Source organism: Pygocentrus nattereri, chromosome 12, assembly GCF_015220715.1.
Source record: "Pygocentrus nattereri isolate fPygNat1 chromosome 12, fPygNat1.pri, whole genome shotgun sequence".
Taxonomy (NCBI): domain Eukaryota; kingdom Metazoa; phylum Chordata; class Actinopteri; order Characiformes; family Serrasalmidae; genus Pygocentrus; species Pygocentrus nattereri.
Genome location: NC_051222.1, coordinates 33,273,321 through 33,289,076, shown reverse-complemented (window position 1 = coordinate 33,289,076; position 15,756 = coordinate 33,273,321). Strand labels below are relative to the sequence as shown.

General features: G+C 40.4%; 1 protein-coding gene across 3 annotated transcripts in view; it reads left to right on the top strand.

Moving 5' to 3' along the window:
• The window catches only part of LOC108442222 (complement C3-like), a 66,310-nt gene that overhangs the window by 3,974 nt on the left and 46,580 nt on the right, over nt 1-15,756 (top strand). Inside the window, exons 4-5 of one of the 3 annotated variants that reach the window (XM_017722163.2) lie at nt 6,162-6,232; nt 8,646-8,713. In XM_017722163.2, coding sequence (XP_017577652.1) covers nt 6,162-6,232; nt 8,646-8,713 — 139 coding nt within the window. Of the gene's footprint in view, nt 1-6,161; nt 6,233-8,645; nt 8,714-15,126; nt 15,206-15,446; nt 15,538-15,654; nt 15,748-15,756 lie in introns of those variants that run through there. The other 2 variants (XM_037543759.1, XM_037543758.1) reach the window with 2 other exon arrangements.

Sequence of the window (15,756 nt, the reverse complement as noted above, 5' to 3'; positions counted from 1 at the left end):
GCGCTGAGAAATCTGAAAGAAATCAGAGTAAGAGCTCACAGCACTGAGAAATCTGAAAGAAATCAGAGTAAGAGTTCACAGCTCTGAGAAACCTGAAAGAAATCAGAGTAAGAGTTCACAGCCCTGAGAAATCTTAAAGAAATCAGAGTAAGAGTTCACAGCACTGAGAAATCTGAAAGAAATCAGAGTAAGAGTTCACAGCACTGAGAAATCTGAAAGAAATCAGAGTAAGAGCTCACAGCACTGAGAAATCTGAAAGAAATCAGAGTAAGAGCTCACAGCACTGAGAAATCTGAAAGAAATCAGAGTAAGAGTTCACAGCACTGAGAAATCTGAAAGAAATCAGAGTAAGAGTTCACAGCGCTGAGAAATCTGAAAGAAATCAGAGTAAGAGTTCACAGCGCTGAGAAATCTGAAAGAAACCAGAGTAAGAGTTCACAGCGCTGAGAAATCTGAGAGAAATCAGAGTAAGAGCTCACAGCACTGAGAAATCTGAAAGAAATCAGAGTAAGAGTTCACAGCACTGAGAAATCTGAAAGAAATCAGAGTAAGAGTTCACAGCGCTGAGAAATCTGAAAGAAATCAGAGTAAGAGTTCACAGCACTGAGAAATCTGAAAGAAATCAGAGTAAGAGCTCACAGCACTGAGAAATCTGAAAGAAATCAGAGTAAGAGCTCACAGCACTGAGAAATCTGAAAGAAATCAGAGTAAGAGCTCACAGCGCTGAGAAATCTGAAAGAAGTCAGAGTAAGAGCTCACAGCGCTGAGAAATCTGAAAGAAATCAGAGTGAGAGTTCACAGCACTGAGAAATCTGAAAGAAATCAGAGTAAGAGCTCACAGCACTGAGAAATCTGAAAGAAATCAGAGTAAGAGCTCACAGCACTGAGAAATCTGAAAGAAATCAGAGTAAGAGTTCACAGCACTGAGATATCTGAAAGAAATCAGAGTAAGAGTTCACAGCACTGAGAAATCTGAAAGAAATCAGAGTAAGAGTTCACAGCACTGAGAAATCTGAAAGAAATCAGAGTAAGAGCTCACAGCACTGAGAAATCTGAAAGAAATCAGAGTAAGAGCTCACAGCGCTGAGAAATCTGAAAGAAATCAGAGTAAGAGTTCACAGCACTGAGAAATCTGAAAGAAATCAGAGTAAGAGTTCACAGCGCTGAGAAATCTGAAAGAAATCAGAGTAAGAGTTCACAGCCCTGAGAAATCTGAAAGAAATCAGAGTAAGAGTTCACAGCGCTGAGAAATCTGAAAGAAATCAGAGTAAGAGTTCACAGCGCTGAGAAATCTGAAAGAAATCAGAGTAAGAGTTCACAGCACTGAGAAATCTGAAAGAAATCAAAGTAAGAGTTCACAGCACTGAGAAATCTGAAAGAAATCAGTAAGAGTTCACAGCACTGAGAAATCTGAAAGAAATCAGAGTAAGAGTTCACAGCACTGAGAAATCTGAAAGAAATCAGAGTAAGAGCTCACAGCACTGAGAAATCTGAAAGAAATCAGAGTAAGAGTTCACAGCACTGAGATATCTGAAAGAAATCAGAGTAAGAGTTCACAGCACTGAGAAATCTGAAAGAAATCAGAGTAAGAGTTCACAGCACTGAGAAATCTGAAAGAAATCAGAGTAAGTGTTCACAGCGCTGAGAAATCTGAAAGAAATCAGAGTAAGAGCTCACAGCACTGAGAAATCTGAAAGAAATCAGAGTAAGAGCTCACAGCGCTGAGAAATCTGAAAGAAGTCAGAGTAAGAGTTCACAGCACTGAGAAATCTGAAAGAAATCAGAGTAAGAGCTCACAGCTCTGAGAAATCTGAAAGAAATCAGAGTAAGAGCTCACAGCACTGAGAAATCTGAAAGAAATCAGAGTAAGAGCTCACAGCACTGAGAAATCTGAAAGAAATCAGAGTAAGAGTTCACAGCACTGAGATATCTGAAAGAAATCAGAGTAAGAGTTCACAGCACTGAGAAATCTGAAAGAAATCAGAGTAAGAGTTCACAGCACTGAGAAATCTGAAAGAAATCAGAGTAAGAGCTCACAGCACTGAGAAATCTGAAAGAAATCAGAGTAAGAGCTCACAGCCCTGAGAAATCTGAAAGAAATCAGAGTAAGAGTTCACAGCACTGAGAAATCTGAAAGAAATCAGAGTAAGAGTTCACAGCACTGAGAAATCTGAAAGAAATCAGAGTAAGAGTTCACAGCACTGAGAAATCTGAAAGAAATCAGAGTAAGAGCTCACAGCACTGAGAAATCTGAAAGAAATCAGAGTAAGAGTTCACAGCCCTGAGAAATCTGAAATAAATCAGAGTAAGAGTTCACAGCGCTGAGAAATCTGAAAGAAATCAGAGTAAGAGTTCACAGCACTGAGAAATCTGAAAGAAATCAGAGTAAGAGTTCACAGCACTGAGAAATCTGAAAGAAATCAGAGTAAGAGTTCACAGCGCTGAGAAATCTGAAAGAAATCAGAGTAAGAGTTCACAGCACTGAGAAATCTGAAAGAAATCAGAGTAAGAGTTCACAGCGCTGAGAAATCTGAAAGAAATCAGAGTAAGAGCTCACAGCACTGAGAAATCTGAAAGAAATCAGAGTAAGAGCTCACAGCACTGAGAAATCTGAAAGAAATCAGAGTAAGAGCTCACAGCGCTGAGAAATCTGAAAGAAATCAGAGTAAGAGCTCACAGCACTGAGAAATCTGAAAGAAATCAGAGTAAGAGCTCACAGCCCTGAGAAATCTGAAAGAAATCAGAGTAAGAGTTCACAGCGCTGAGAAATCTGAAAGAAATCAGAGTAAGAGCTCACAGCGCTGAGAAATCTGAAAGAAATCAGAGTAAGAGCTCACAGCTCTGAGAAATCTGAAAGAAATCAGAGTAAGAGTTCACAGCGCTGAGAAATCTGAAAGAAATCAGAGTAAGAGCTCACAGCACTGAGAAATCTGAAAGAAATCAGAGTAAGAGTTCACAGCGCTGAGAAATCTGAAAGAAATCAGAGTAAGAGTTCACAGCGCTGAGAAATCTGAAAGAAATCAGAGTAAGAGCTCACAGCGCTGAGAAATCTGAAAGAAATCAGAGTAAGAGTTCACAGCACTGAGAAATCTGAAAGAAATCAGAGTAAGAGTTCACAGCGCTGAGAAATCTGAAAGAAATCAGAGTAAGAGCTCACAGCACTGAGAAATCTGAAAGAAATCAGAGTAAGAGCTCACAGCACTGAGAAATCTGAAAGAAATCAGAGTAAGAGCTCACAGCGCTGAGAAATCTGAAAGAAATCAGAGTAAGAGCTCACAGCACTGAGAAATCTGAAAGAAATCAGAGTAAGAGCTCACAGCCCTGAGAAATCTGAAAGAAATCAGAGTAAGAGTTCACAGCGCTGAGAAATCTGAAAGAAATCAGAGTAAGAGCTCACAGCGCTGAGAAATCTGAAAGAAATCAGAGTAAGAGCTCACAGCTCTGAGAAATCTGAAAGAAATCAGAGTAAGAGTTCACAGCGCTGAGAAATCTGAAAGAAATCAGAGTAAGAGCTCACAGCACTGAGAAATCTGAAAGAAATCAGAGTAAGAGTTCACAGCGCTGAGAAATCTGAAAGAAATCAGAGTAAGAGTTCACAGCACTGAGAAATCTGAAAGAAATCAGAGTAAGAGCTCACAGCGCTGAGAAATCTGAAAGAAATCAGAGTAAGAGTTCACAGCGCTGAGAAATCTGAAAGAAATCAGAGTGAGAGTTCACAGCGCTGAGAAATCTGAAAGAAATCAGAGTAAGAGTTCACAGCACTGAGAAATCTGAAAGAAATCAGAGTAAGAGTTCACAGCACTGAGAAATCTGAAAGAAATCAGAGTAAGAGTTCACAGCACTGAGAAATCTGAAAGAAATCAGAGTAAGAGTTCACAGCACTGAGAAATCTGAAAGAAATCAGAGTAAGAGTTCACAGCGCTGAGAAATCTGAAAGAAATCAGAGTAAGAGTTCACAGCGCTGAGAAATCTGAAAGAAATCAGAGTAAGAGTTCACAGCGCTGAGAAATCTGAAAGAAATCAGAGTAAGAGTTCACAGCGCTGAGAAATCTGAAAGAAATCAGAGTAAGAGTTCACAGCGCTGAGAAATCTGAAAGAAATCAGAGTAAGAGTTCACAGCGCTGAGGAATCTGAAAGAAATCAGAGTAAGAGTTCACAGCGCTGAGAAATCTGAAAGAAATCAGAGTAAGAGTTCACAGCCCTGAGAAATCTGAAAGAAATCAGAGTAAGAGCTCACAGCACTGAGAAATCTGAAAGAAATCAGAGTAAGAGCTCACAGCACTGAGAAATCTGAAAGAAATCAGAGTAAGAGTTCACAGCGCTGAGAAACCTGAAAGAAATCAGAGTAAGAGCTCACAGCGCTGAGAAATCTGAAAGAAATCAGAGTGAGAGTTCACAGCGCTGAGAAATCTGAAAGAAATCAGAGTAAGAGTTCACAGCACTGAGAAATCTGAAAGAAATCAGAGTGAGAGTTCACAGCACTGAGGAATCTGAAAGAAATCAGAGTAAGAGTTCACAGCACTGAGAAATCTGAAAGAAATCAGAGTAAGAGTTCACAGCGCTGAGAAATCTGAAAGAAATCAGAGTAAGAGCTCACAGCACTGAGAAATCTGAAAGAAATCAGAGTAAGAGTTCACAGCACTGAGAAATCTGAAAGAAATCAGAGTAAGAGTTCACAGCACTGAGAAATCTGAAAGAAATCAGAGTAAGAGTTCACAGCACTGAGAAATCTGAAAGAAATCAGAGTAAGAGTTCACAGCACTGAGAAATCTGAAAGAAATCAGAGTAAGAGTTCACAGCGCTGAGAAACCTGAAAGAAATCAGAATAAGAGCTCACAGGACTGAGAAATCTGAAAGAAATCAGAGTAAGAGCTCACAGCACTGAGAAATCTGAAAGAAATCAGAGTAAGAGTTCACAGCACTGAGAAATCTGAAAGAAATCAGAGTAAGAGTTCACAGCGCTGAGAAATCTGAAAGAAATCAGAGTAAGAGTTCACAGCACTGAGAAATCTGAAAGAAATCAGAGTAAGAGCTCACAGCGCTGAGAAATCTGAAAGAAATCAGAGTAAGAGCTCACAGCACTGAGAAATCTGAAAGAAATCAGAGTAAGAGTTCACAGCACTGAGAAATCTGAAAGAAATCAGAGTCAGAGCTCACAGCACTGAGAAATCTGAAAGAAATCAGAGTAAGAGTTCACAGCACTGAGAAATCTGAAAGAAATCAGAGTAAGAGTTCACAGCGCTGAGAAATCTGAAAGAAATCAGAGTAAGTGTTCACAGCACTGAGAAATCTGAAAGAAATCAGAGTAAGAGCTCACAGCACTGAGAAATCTGAAAGAAATCAGAGTAAGAGTTCACAGCACTGAGAAATCCCTTGCCCTGCCCTCATATCTGGCCATGTGCTTCTCTATTTTTTCGTTTTTGCCCCCTGGTTATCTGTCTCTGGTCTGTAGTCCTGCCCTTTCATTAGCTCCAGGTGTTTCTTGTGTGTTTCTGTGTTCGGGTATCATACACCTTCAAAGAGGGGGACACTTATTTATTATAAACCACCCCTAATTCTTCAGTGTTATGAAGCTGAAGCCAGATATTCATCAGCTTTTTGTTTAAATTTTCCCGTTCCCCCTTTATTGGTGCAGCAGTTACATTCTGTTGCTCCAGGCGTCAGAACCGCTGGACTATTTAAGGTGGAACAGGAAAGTTAGCTAGCTAGCTACAGAGACGATTAGCATGCTATTAGCTATTTTTATGCTTGTTATGGAGAAAATGATCATAATACATTGAAACAACATTAAGATAATACAGTGGTTATCGTCATTTTTTAAGGGAGAAAATATTTATATTTGTGGGATTCTTTGGCCTCTTGTTCAGCCGCTTTGCTTCATATCACTCTGTTTGGAGTGTGACTCTGTAAAACCTCCGTTTGGAGGGCCATGTAGCCCTAACACTTCATCCTACCCCTCCGTCTCAACAGAAATCGGGACACCCTATTCCTAGACGTGAATGTCTAAAACGGAAGACTAAGGGCTAAGTGGTAGGGGTGAGGGGTGAAATGGGATTGGGCCTTGCATCCTGCCTCCTTGACTCCTATGTCTTCCCCCATGTTTCAATGTTTGAGCAACCCAGATATGCTGATAGTGCTTCACTCTGTGTTCTCTTTTTCAGTCAAATACAGGCTTTTTCCTTTGGGCACAGACGCAAAGCCTGTTTCACTTCCTTTGATTGTGGAAATTGTGGTAAGTTTTTACGAGACTCTGCTCAGAAACAGAAGGCTAAGTCGATGAGTTCACTCCAAGCAGAACATTCCTACCCAACATTCTTGTGTTGCATCCTCATACAACGTCCCTGAGCCAATTAGAACAAACATTTTCATGTAGGCTGTACGTGGGCCTATTTGTTATGACCCCACAGGCAAATCTAGTGGACAATGGGGTCAGTAACATATGACTTAAAGTGTAAAGTATGGAAGAAGAACCAGGAAGGAACAGTTGATAGCTTTTACCATTTAATGCACATAAGAGTAACATTACAACTACACTACATCCACAGTGAGACCTCCAAGAATATGATTATTTACACTATTAGTCCATCTCTTTCTCTGAAAGCCCCCTTTTACCCTGTTCTTCAGTGGTCAGGACCCACATGAACCCTCACAGAGCAGGTACTGTTTGGGTGGTGGATCATTCTCAGCACTGCAGTAACACTGACGTGGCGGTGGTGTGTTAATGTGTGTTGCCCTGGTATGAGTAGATCAGACAGAGCAGTGCTGCTGGAGTTTTTAAACACTGTGTTCACTCACTGGCCACTCTATTAGACACTCCTACCTTGTCAGTCCACCTTGTAGATGTACCGTCAGAGATGATAACTCAGTGTATTCAGTGTCATAGGCTAATCATAAAATCAAATAACAAACAAACAGCACTGGAATAAAGGATTTGATTCTACTGATTTAACCTCTTATTGTCCAGGGTATATTTTGGTGTGTCCATCTGAATTTACGTGACCAAATCGTAAGGCAAATTATTTAGTAAATGCATGAAATAAATGTAAATTTTAATCTTTTGTAAAAGTGCCCCTCAAATGAACAGAACATGTTTTATGATCTCCACATATCACTATTTGCTTACAATTTACTGTTCAAAGCCAAAAATCTCAGATGCTCTTTGTGTTGTTTTCTAAAAGTGATGTTTCCAGAGCAGATCACTGAAGAGACGCCGTCTGTTTATAGTTTAGAGCCCAGATTTGGGGGAAAACAGGTCGACTTTCAGTAGAAAAACAAAGTTCAGCTTCTTTTATTATAAGGGTTTAAAATGACGTCACCGTCTATTAGACTGGAGAGAAGAGCTACAGCCTCACACGACTCCCAGCTTCTGAATGGTGCTTATGGAATATGAAAGCTATGAAGAACATGACCAAGTGCGTTTTGGAAGGTTCAAAGGAGCATAAGAGGCTACATTAAACAAAAATGAACATACAGACACACCCATGGTTACAGGAGCTCAGAAATCAGGTTGTCACAGTTACGAAGAAATTACAAGGACAGGAAAGACCCAGCATGAGTGTTGAAAAGGTCAGCCTAGATCTGGCACTATGAAAGCCTACATAACATTTTATATGTTGTTCTATTAGCAAAAAACTGTGCCACGCCATGTGCCCTGTGATCATGTTGGTTCTTGGTGGAAAGGAGCTTTAGAGGCACTTCAGAGCAGCTCATTTTTCAATACTGGATTTGAAATGATCCAATGACCAAAAGATATATGGGTCCGTGTACCTTCTGTTCATTTGATTTTTATTTTAAAATCCAATATTGAAAACTGGCAAATGGGTCGATTCTCATTTCTGATTCTATTATTGTCTGTGGAAAAATCAAGAAATAGCTTCCTTTTACAATTTCACAAGCTAATCTTAAAATCAAATAACAAGCAAACAGCAATGGAATAAAGGGGCATATTTTACATTTTCTAGCAAATTTCAAATTTTCTATCACTTGAACTAGAAATAAATGGACAGAGGGCATGTACAGTCGCAGAAGCTCAGAAATCAAGCAGTAATAAAACGATAAAGACAGGAAAGATAAGTCTAGTCTTATATTTTCATAGTTTTCGTAGGTGTTTGTATGTCTTATGTAGGTATTCTATTAGCAAAAACACTGAAGCTATATGGAGGAGACTCCCACAGGACTCTGACTATTTAAGAGTGGAATCAAAGAGAAATGAAATTCCCTCTGCTCAGTAATGAGGACAAAAATGAATACTGTAATGTCCCATCAACAAAGCTATTTCTTGTTGTTTCCACTGATCATAACAGAACCAAAAACAAGAACTGACCCATTTTCCCATTTTTCAAAGCTGGTTTTGAGAATCGATTGACCAGAAGATACACGGACCATTAGGTACTGACTTTATTCTTCCTCCGTTCTTGATGCTGTAGAGCTTCAGCAGTGGTTATGAAATTATCTACAGCTCTGTTCATCATTCTGGATGTTTTTACCATTTTCCCTAGTTTTCTATTAACTATTTGAAACATGAATTTGCGAAGCATATTAAAATACTTTTATACGATCATCTGCGATGAAACTGGTTTCTATTGTTTATAAGAGTGATTGCGAACTTGATCTGATATGACTGATATGATTTTACCTGCTTGTAGACACCAGAAGGGATCGTCACTTCTGAAGACCGGTATGCTTCGTTCGTGGGGCAGTATATACCCAAAAGGTTGGTTTTGACACACAGCTAAATTGCAGCCTTTGTGTTCTTCCACATGCTGTGGAATAAGAAGAATATAAAAGGGAAAGGATCTATTGCTTTTGTAAAACATACTTTTAAGCGTATTGTCAGATTCTTAGACTTGAAACTGATTTTTGCAGTTTAAAAAAAGGCTTTATGTGCTTTTCAGCTGTGTAAAACACATAATGGTATTTAAAGTAACACTCAGAAATCTCACCAAAACAAATCAAATCTATCTATCTATCTATCTATCTATCTATCTATCTATCTATCTATCTATCTATCTATCTATCTAAATCACATTATTTAATACAACATACTTTTACAATAATCATGTGTTTGTCTTTAGTAGGATATTTTCTTATTGTAATATTATAGTATGAATAAGAACATTGTAAGAACTTTGGTCCTCAGTCGCCAGTGTCTTCCTAAGTTTTTTCTTAAATGTGCTCTTGAGAAAGGTCCTAAGAAAAAGCCTACATCAGATTTGAATTCTTGAGAAATGCCATGTTGGTGGGAGAGGTCAAATGTGAATGGCCAGACTGGTTTGAGCTGACAGAAAGTCTACTCAGATAATCTCTCTGTACATTTGTGATGAGCGGAAAAGCATCTCAGAATGTGCAACACATCAAACCTTGAGGTGGATGGGCTACAACAGCAGAAGACTGTTGGGTTCTATTTCTGTCAGTCAAAAACAGAAAGCTGAGGCTCCAGTACAATTCATCAAACTGGACAGTTGAAGACTGGAAAAATGTATCCTGGTCTCATGAATCCCGAACTGATCTCATGAACTGAGGCACACAGATGGAAGATTCAAGAATTTGGTGCTAACAGCACGAATCCATGGGCCCAACCTGCCTTGGGTCAGAAGTCCAGGCTGGTGGAGGTGGTGTGGGGGTGTTTCTTTGATACATACTTTGTGCCCCTTAATAGCAAATCAATCATCCCTTGAATGACACAGCCTACAGTGCATCCAGCACTTCACATTTTCCACATTTTGTTATGTTACAGCCTTATTCCAAAATTAATTAAATTAATTATTTCTTTGTTGAAGCACCTTTGGCAGCAATTACAGCCTCAAGTCTTTTTGAGTATGATGCTACAAGCATGGAACACCTAATTTTGGGCAGTTTTTCTCATTCTTCTTTGCAGGACCTCTCAAGCTCCATCAGATTTGATGGGGAGCATCGGTACACAGCCGTTTTCAGATCTCTCCAGAGATGTTCAATCAGCTTCAAGTCTGGGCTCTGGCTGGGCCACTCAAGAACATTCACAGAGTTGTCCCGAAGCCACTCCTTTGTCACCTTGACTGCACGCTTAGTTTCGTTGTCCTGTTGGAAGATGGAACCTTCACCCCAGTCTGAGGTCCAGAGCATTCTGGAGCAGGTTTTCTTCAAGATTGTCTCTGTACATTGCTGCATTTATCTTTCCCTCAACCCTGACTAGTCTCCCAGTTCCTGCTGAAAAAAAAACACAATATGATGCTACCACCACCATGCTTCACTGTAGGGATGGTATTGGCCAGGTGATTGGTGGTGCCTGGTTTCCTCCAGACATGACGCTTGGCAATCAGCCCAAAGAGTTTAATGTTTATTTCATCAGACCAGAGAATATAGTTTCTCATGGTCTGAGAGTCCTTCAGGTGCCTTTTTGCAAACTCCAAGCAGGCTGTCTCATGCCTTTTACTGAGGAGTGGCTTCTGTCTGGCCACTCTACCATACAGGCCTGATTGGTGGAGTGCAGCAGAAATGGTTGTCCTTCTGGAAGGTTCTCTTCTCTCACCCGAGAAATACTGAAGCTCTGTCAGAGTGACCCTTGGGTTCTTGGTCACCTCCCTGACTAAGGCCCTTCTACCCCGATCACTCAGATTGGCCATGCGGCCAGCTCTAGGAAGACTCCTGGTGGTTCCAAACTTCTTCCATTTACAGATGATGGAGGCCACTGTGTTCATTGGGACCTTCAATGCTGCAGAAATGATTCTATACCCTTCCCCAGATCTGTGCCTCAATACAATCCTGTCTTCATGGCTTGGTTGGTGCTCTGACATGTACTGTCAACTATGGTACCATATGTAGACAGGTGTGTGCCTTTCAAAATCATGTCCACTCAACTGGATTTACCACAGGTGGGCTCGAATCAAATTGTCAACACAACTGAAGGATGATCAGTGGGAACAGGATGCACCTGAGCTCAATTTTAAGTAATAATAATAATAATAATCTTTATTTGTATAGCACCTTTCATACATACATGCAACTCACAGTGCTTTACAGAATAAATAAAAAGAAAACAAAGATAAGCAAAACACATTAAAAGAAATAAAGATAGAAGGAAACAAAATAAAATAATGAAATAAACTGAAAAAGATAAAATGAAAGAGATAGAACAGACAAAAGTTTCTTAACTAAAAGCAGATCTAAACAGAAAGGTTTTAAGATTACTCTTAAAGCTGTACAGGGATGTAATGCCTCTTAGCTCCTCAGGAAGAGAGTTCCAAAGCTTTGGGCCGTAGTGGCTAAAAGCACCCTCGCCAATCTTTAACCGGGTTTTAGGAATCACCAGTAGATTACTGTTTGAAGACCTGAGAGACCTGACAGGAACATATCTCACCATCATTTCACTGAGGTAAAGAGGAGCAAGACCATGAAGACATTTAAAAACCATCACCAGAACCTTAAAATCTATTCTAAAACTGACAGGTAACCAGTGCAGTGAGTGGAGTGCAGGTGTAATATGATCTCTCTTTCTTCTGCGGGTCAAGACCCTTGCAGCAGCATTCTGAACTCGCTGTAGGTGAGAGATAGAGCTCTTTGGGAGAGCAGATAAAACAGCGTTGCAATAATCTAACCTTGATGTGATAAATGCATGGACAAGTTTTTCACTATCAGCAGGAGAGAGCATATCTCGGACCTTAGCGATGTTTCTAAGGTGAAAATAAGCTGTCTTGCATGTAGTCATGATGTGTGATTTAAAGCTGAGCTCATTATCAAAAGTGACGCCCAAGTTCTTAACACATTGTTTGGCCTTCAGATTCATTTGATTTAAATAAGTCTGAACATCATTCTTTTGTGAATCACTGCCAATAACAAGAACCTCTGTCTTCTCTTTATTTAATTGCAGAAAATTGTCTGACATCCATGTCTGTATATCACCTATGCACTCAAACAGTGTGCTAATTGATTTTAGGGCTTTAGGTTCTAAAGAAATGTAAAGTTGAGTGTCATCTGCATATTGATGATAACTAATACCATGTTTGTTAATGATATGTGGTAATGGAAGCATATATAGGTTGAACAGTAAAGGCCCAAGAATTGATCCTTGGGGGACGCCACAAGTTATTTTTTGACGTGTGGAGGAAGAGGTACCTAATGCAACATAGTAATCGCGCCCAGTTAGATACGATCTAAACCAGTCTAAGACTAAGCCACTAAGGCCTACCCAGCTCTGTAGTCGATCAATAAGTATTTCATGATCAACAGTGTCAAAAGCAGCGCTTAAATCTAGGAGAAAAAGGACTGAGAGTTTGCCTGCATCTTTATTCAATCTCAGGTCATTTACTACCCTAACTAGTGCTGTTTCAGTGCTATGGAGAGCTCTGAAACCGGACTGAAAAGTGTCATTTATTTGGTTTACTTTAACATAATCATTCAACTGGGTTGACACAACTTTTTCAATGATTTTGCTAAGAAAAGGAAGGTTAGATATAGGTCGATAATTATTTAGAAATGTGGGATCAAGATTTCTGTTCTTTAGTAGTGGTTTAACCACTGCAGTTTTAAGAATATTAGGGAATTCTCCCAGTTGCAAAGACTGATTAACAATCATTAGAACTTCATTAGATAATGAGCTCAGAACCTGCTTGAAAAAGCATGTTGGTAGAGGGTCCAGTTCACATGTAGAGGATTTAAGTGATGAAATCACGTCAAATAGTGTTACCATGTCAACTTCCTTGAAGTAAGACATATTACAGTTAGGATGACTAACTGATATCAGGGCTGGTAGTCTATTAGTGCTTGTTGCTATATTCTGCCTTAAATTAGTAATCTTGTCCCTAAAAAATATTGCAAACTCATCACATTTTTCAACTGAAACGGATTCAGGGAAGACATGGGAGGTGGGGTTTACTAGCCGATCTATACTTCTGAACAGGGCAGCTGAGTTATTACTGGTTGAGTCGATTAAGGTAGAGTAATAGTTTTTCCGTGCTGATTTCACTTCACTGTTGTAAGTCTGTAATGTTGTTTTATAGATATCAAAATGTACTACCAATTTTGACCTTCGCCAACGTCTCTCAGCCTGCCTGCAGTCTTGCCTGAGTTTTATAATAGATGTAGTGTTTCTCCAGGGCATCTTAATTCTTCCAGAAATAGTTTTAGTTACTTTTGGTGCCACAACATCAATACAGCTCCTAACTCTGTGTATGAATGTTTCAACTAACTCATTCGCATTTTCTGAGAGGGGAGGGAGGGACTGTATCATGTCTGTGAAGGCCACGGCACTGCCAGCACTGAGATAACGCTTGGTTATTGTGCGCTTTTCACAGAGTGTTCTAATAGATAATGACATATTGAAAAATACACCAAAATGATCAGAGATTGCAACATCAGTAATTTCAGTATTATTAACATCTATGCGTTTAGAGATGATCAAATCTAAGGTGTGGCCGTGCCTATGAGTTGGACCTGATACATGTTGTGTGAGACCAAAAGAGTTAAGCATCCTCATGAATTCTGAAGTGACTGGATTTGTGGGTATATCCATGTGAATATTAAAATCCCCAGTAATTAAAACATAATCAAAATCAATTAAAATCCTAGAAAGCATTTCTGCAAAATCTTCAAGAAAGTCTGTATGTAGTCTGGGAGGATGGTATATAACAATCAATAGAACTGGATAAGTACTGTTCAGTTGTACTGCTAGATATTCAAACGTAGATTGTTCCCCTAGTGAGATCTGCTTACAGCAGAATGCTTTATGGTAAAAACAAGCAACACCACCACCTCTCTTATTTACTCTAGAGACATTAAAATAGTTAAAATTGGAAGGAGAAGCTTCATTTAGTACTATTGCTCCGTTACCATCAAGCCAAGTCTCTGTTAGAAAAAGGAAGTCCAGACAGTAATCTTCAATTAATTTAGCTATGATAAAAGACTTGTTTGTGAGTGAGCAGACATTTAGTAAGGAGACTTTCAGGACTTGATGTGGTTGGTCAACAAAGTTTACATTACTTGTGCATTTCACCGGGATCAGATTTTGTTTGTTACAATGTCTTGTACTACTACGTTTTCTTCTGGCTACATTTTTATTCCGAATCTGAGAGCCATGCAACCGGCTATTTACAAGAACTGGAATGTAGCACTGACTAGGAGCATGGACTCCAGAGTGTCAGACCTGCGAATTCACTGAGTGTGCAGGAGAAGTAGGTGAGTTCCTACAAGACTGCAGACTGTAGTGTTGCAGAGATTCTCTGACAGGAGATGGTGAACTCCTGTGACTGACATTACTGCTGGCGGTTGGGTGCAGGTTCCGCATGTGAGTGATGCCATACAGTAGATTATCCACTAGCATTTGAGTCCCAGCCTTGTTAGGGTGAAGCTGATCAGGTTTAAAAAGCTCAGGACGTCTCCAAAAGATGTTGAAATTGTCAATGAATTTTACCTTCCGATGTGCACAGGTTGTAGCGAGCCAGCTGTTTAGAGACAGCAGTCTGGTAAAGTGACCACTACCCCGACGTGCAGTTGGTATCGGTCCAGAAATGAACACTTCAGACTGTGAAAACTCCAGAATATCGAATAGATAGTTAAAATCTTGTTTCAGTGTCTCCGACTGTTGTTTGTAAACATCGCTAGAGCCAACATGCACTATCAGTCGTTCCATAGCTGGATGATCATGCAGTATGCGTGGAATCATGGGTATCACTTCACAGACAGTAACACGAGGAAAGCAAAAGGCCTTAATGCTTTTGCTCCATACATCTCTGACTACCGAGTCCCCAATCAGCAGAGTTTTGGGCTGTGGAGGAGCTCCTCGTCTCCTTTCAACACGGTTAGCATCCCGTTGGCTAACACGGTTAGCATCCCATTGGCTAACACGGTTAGCATCCCGTTGGCTAACACGGTTAGCATCCCGATGGCTAGCCCTATTAGCATGCACATTAGTTAGCTGTCGACCGGCATGGTTTGCAAGCTGGTGATTGGGACGTGTGTGGCCGCACTGATGGCTAACACTCTTAGCAAGCTGCCTAGCATGGCTCGAAGCCAGGTGGTTGGCACATGTGTTGCCATTCTGATAGCTAATACCCTTAGCATGCTTGTTAGCATGCTGCCGGCTAGCACGGTTGGCAGTCTGGTGGTTGATACGCATGTGACCGGAGTTATTTCCATGCTGTTGTTTAGAAGCGAGACTTGAGTTGTTTCTCTGATGAAGATTGTGTTGTGCTTGATGTCCTTGATGTCCTGGAGAGGGTGGCAGTATATTGAGGTGAGACTGCTCAATTTCTTCTACTCGAGTTGAGGCGAGAGCTTCTGTTATCTAAAAGAATGTTCTGTCCTGAAGATGGCTGCTTGCCACAGCCGTTGTGCTGATTGCTGCCGCGTTCCTTCCCCCGAACAAGAATCCAGCCCTTATCACTGTTGTTGTTCGCTGGATTGGGGGTTGAGGCCAAGATGAGCTTAGGCTTAGCCCCCAGCATATCCCAGTGACAATGCAGAGAGACGTCTCTTTCTTTGCCAGTTGCTGGGACGGTTTTATCAGCTGTTTGCGTAGCAAGAACCGAGTCCAGAAATTCTTCATCCTCCCTTATAGAGTGTAAGGTATGGATTCTTTCCTGAAGTTCTGCGACCCTCTGAGACAATTTGATACACTCGGAGCAAGTAGATGACGTAGCAGCGTGAGCCATAATCCTTAATCAGTTTTGATCAATCCTTCAGTTGCTGAAACTTGATGTGGAATGGAATGTTGGATAGCAGCCAGAAACCGAAAACCCGACCTGGTATGACAACTTATCCTGCACTCATCCTGAGGTGAGAGAG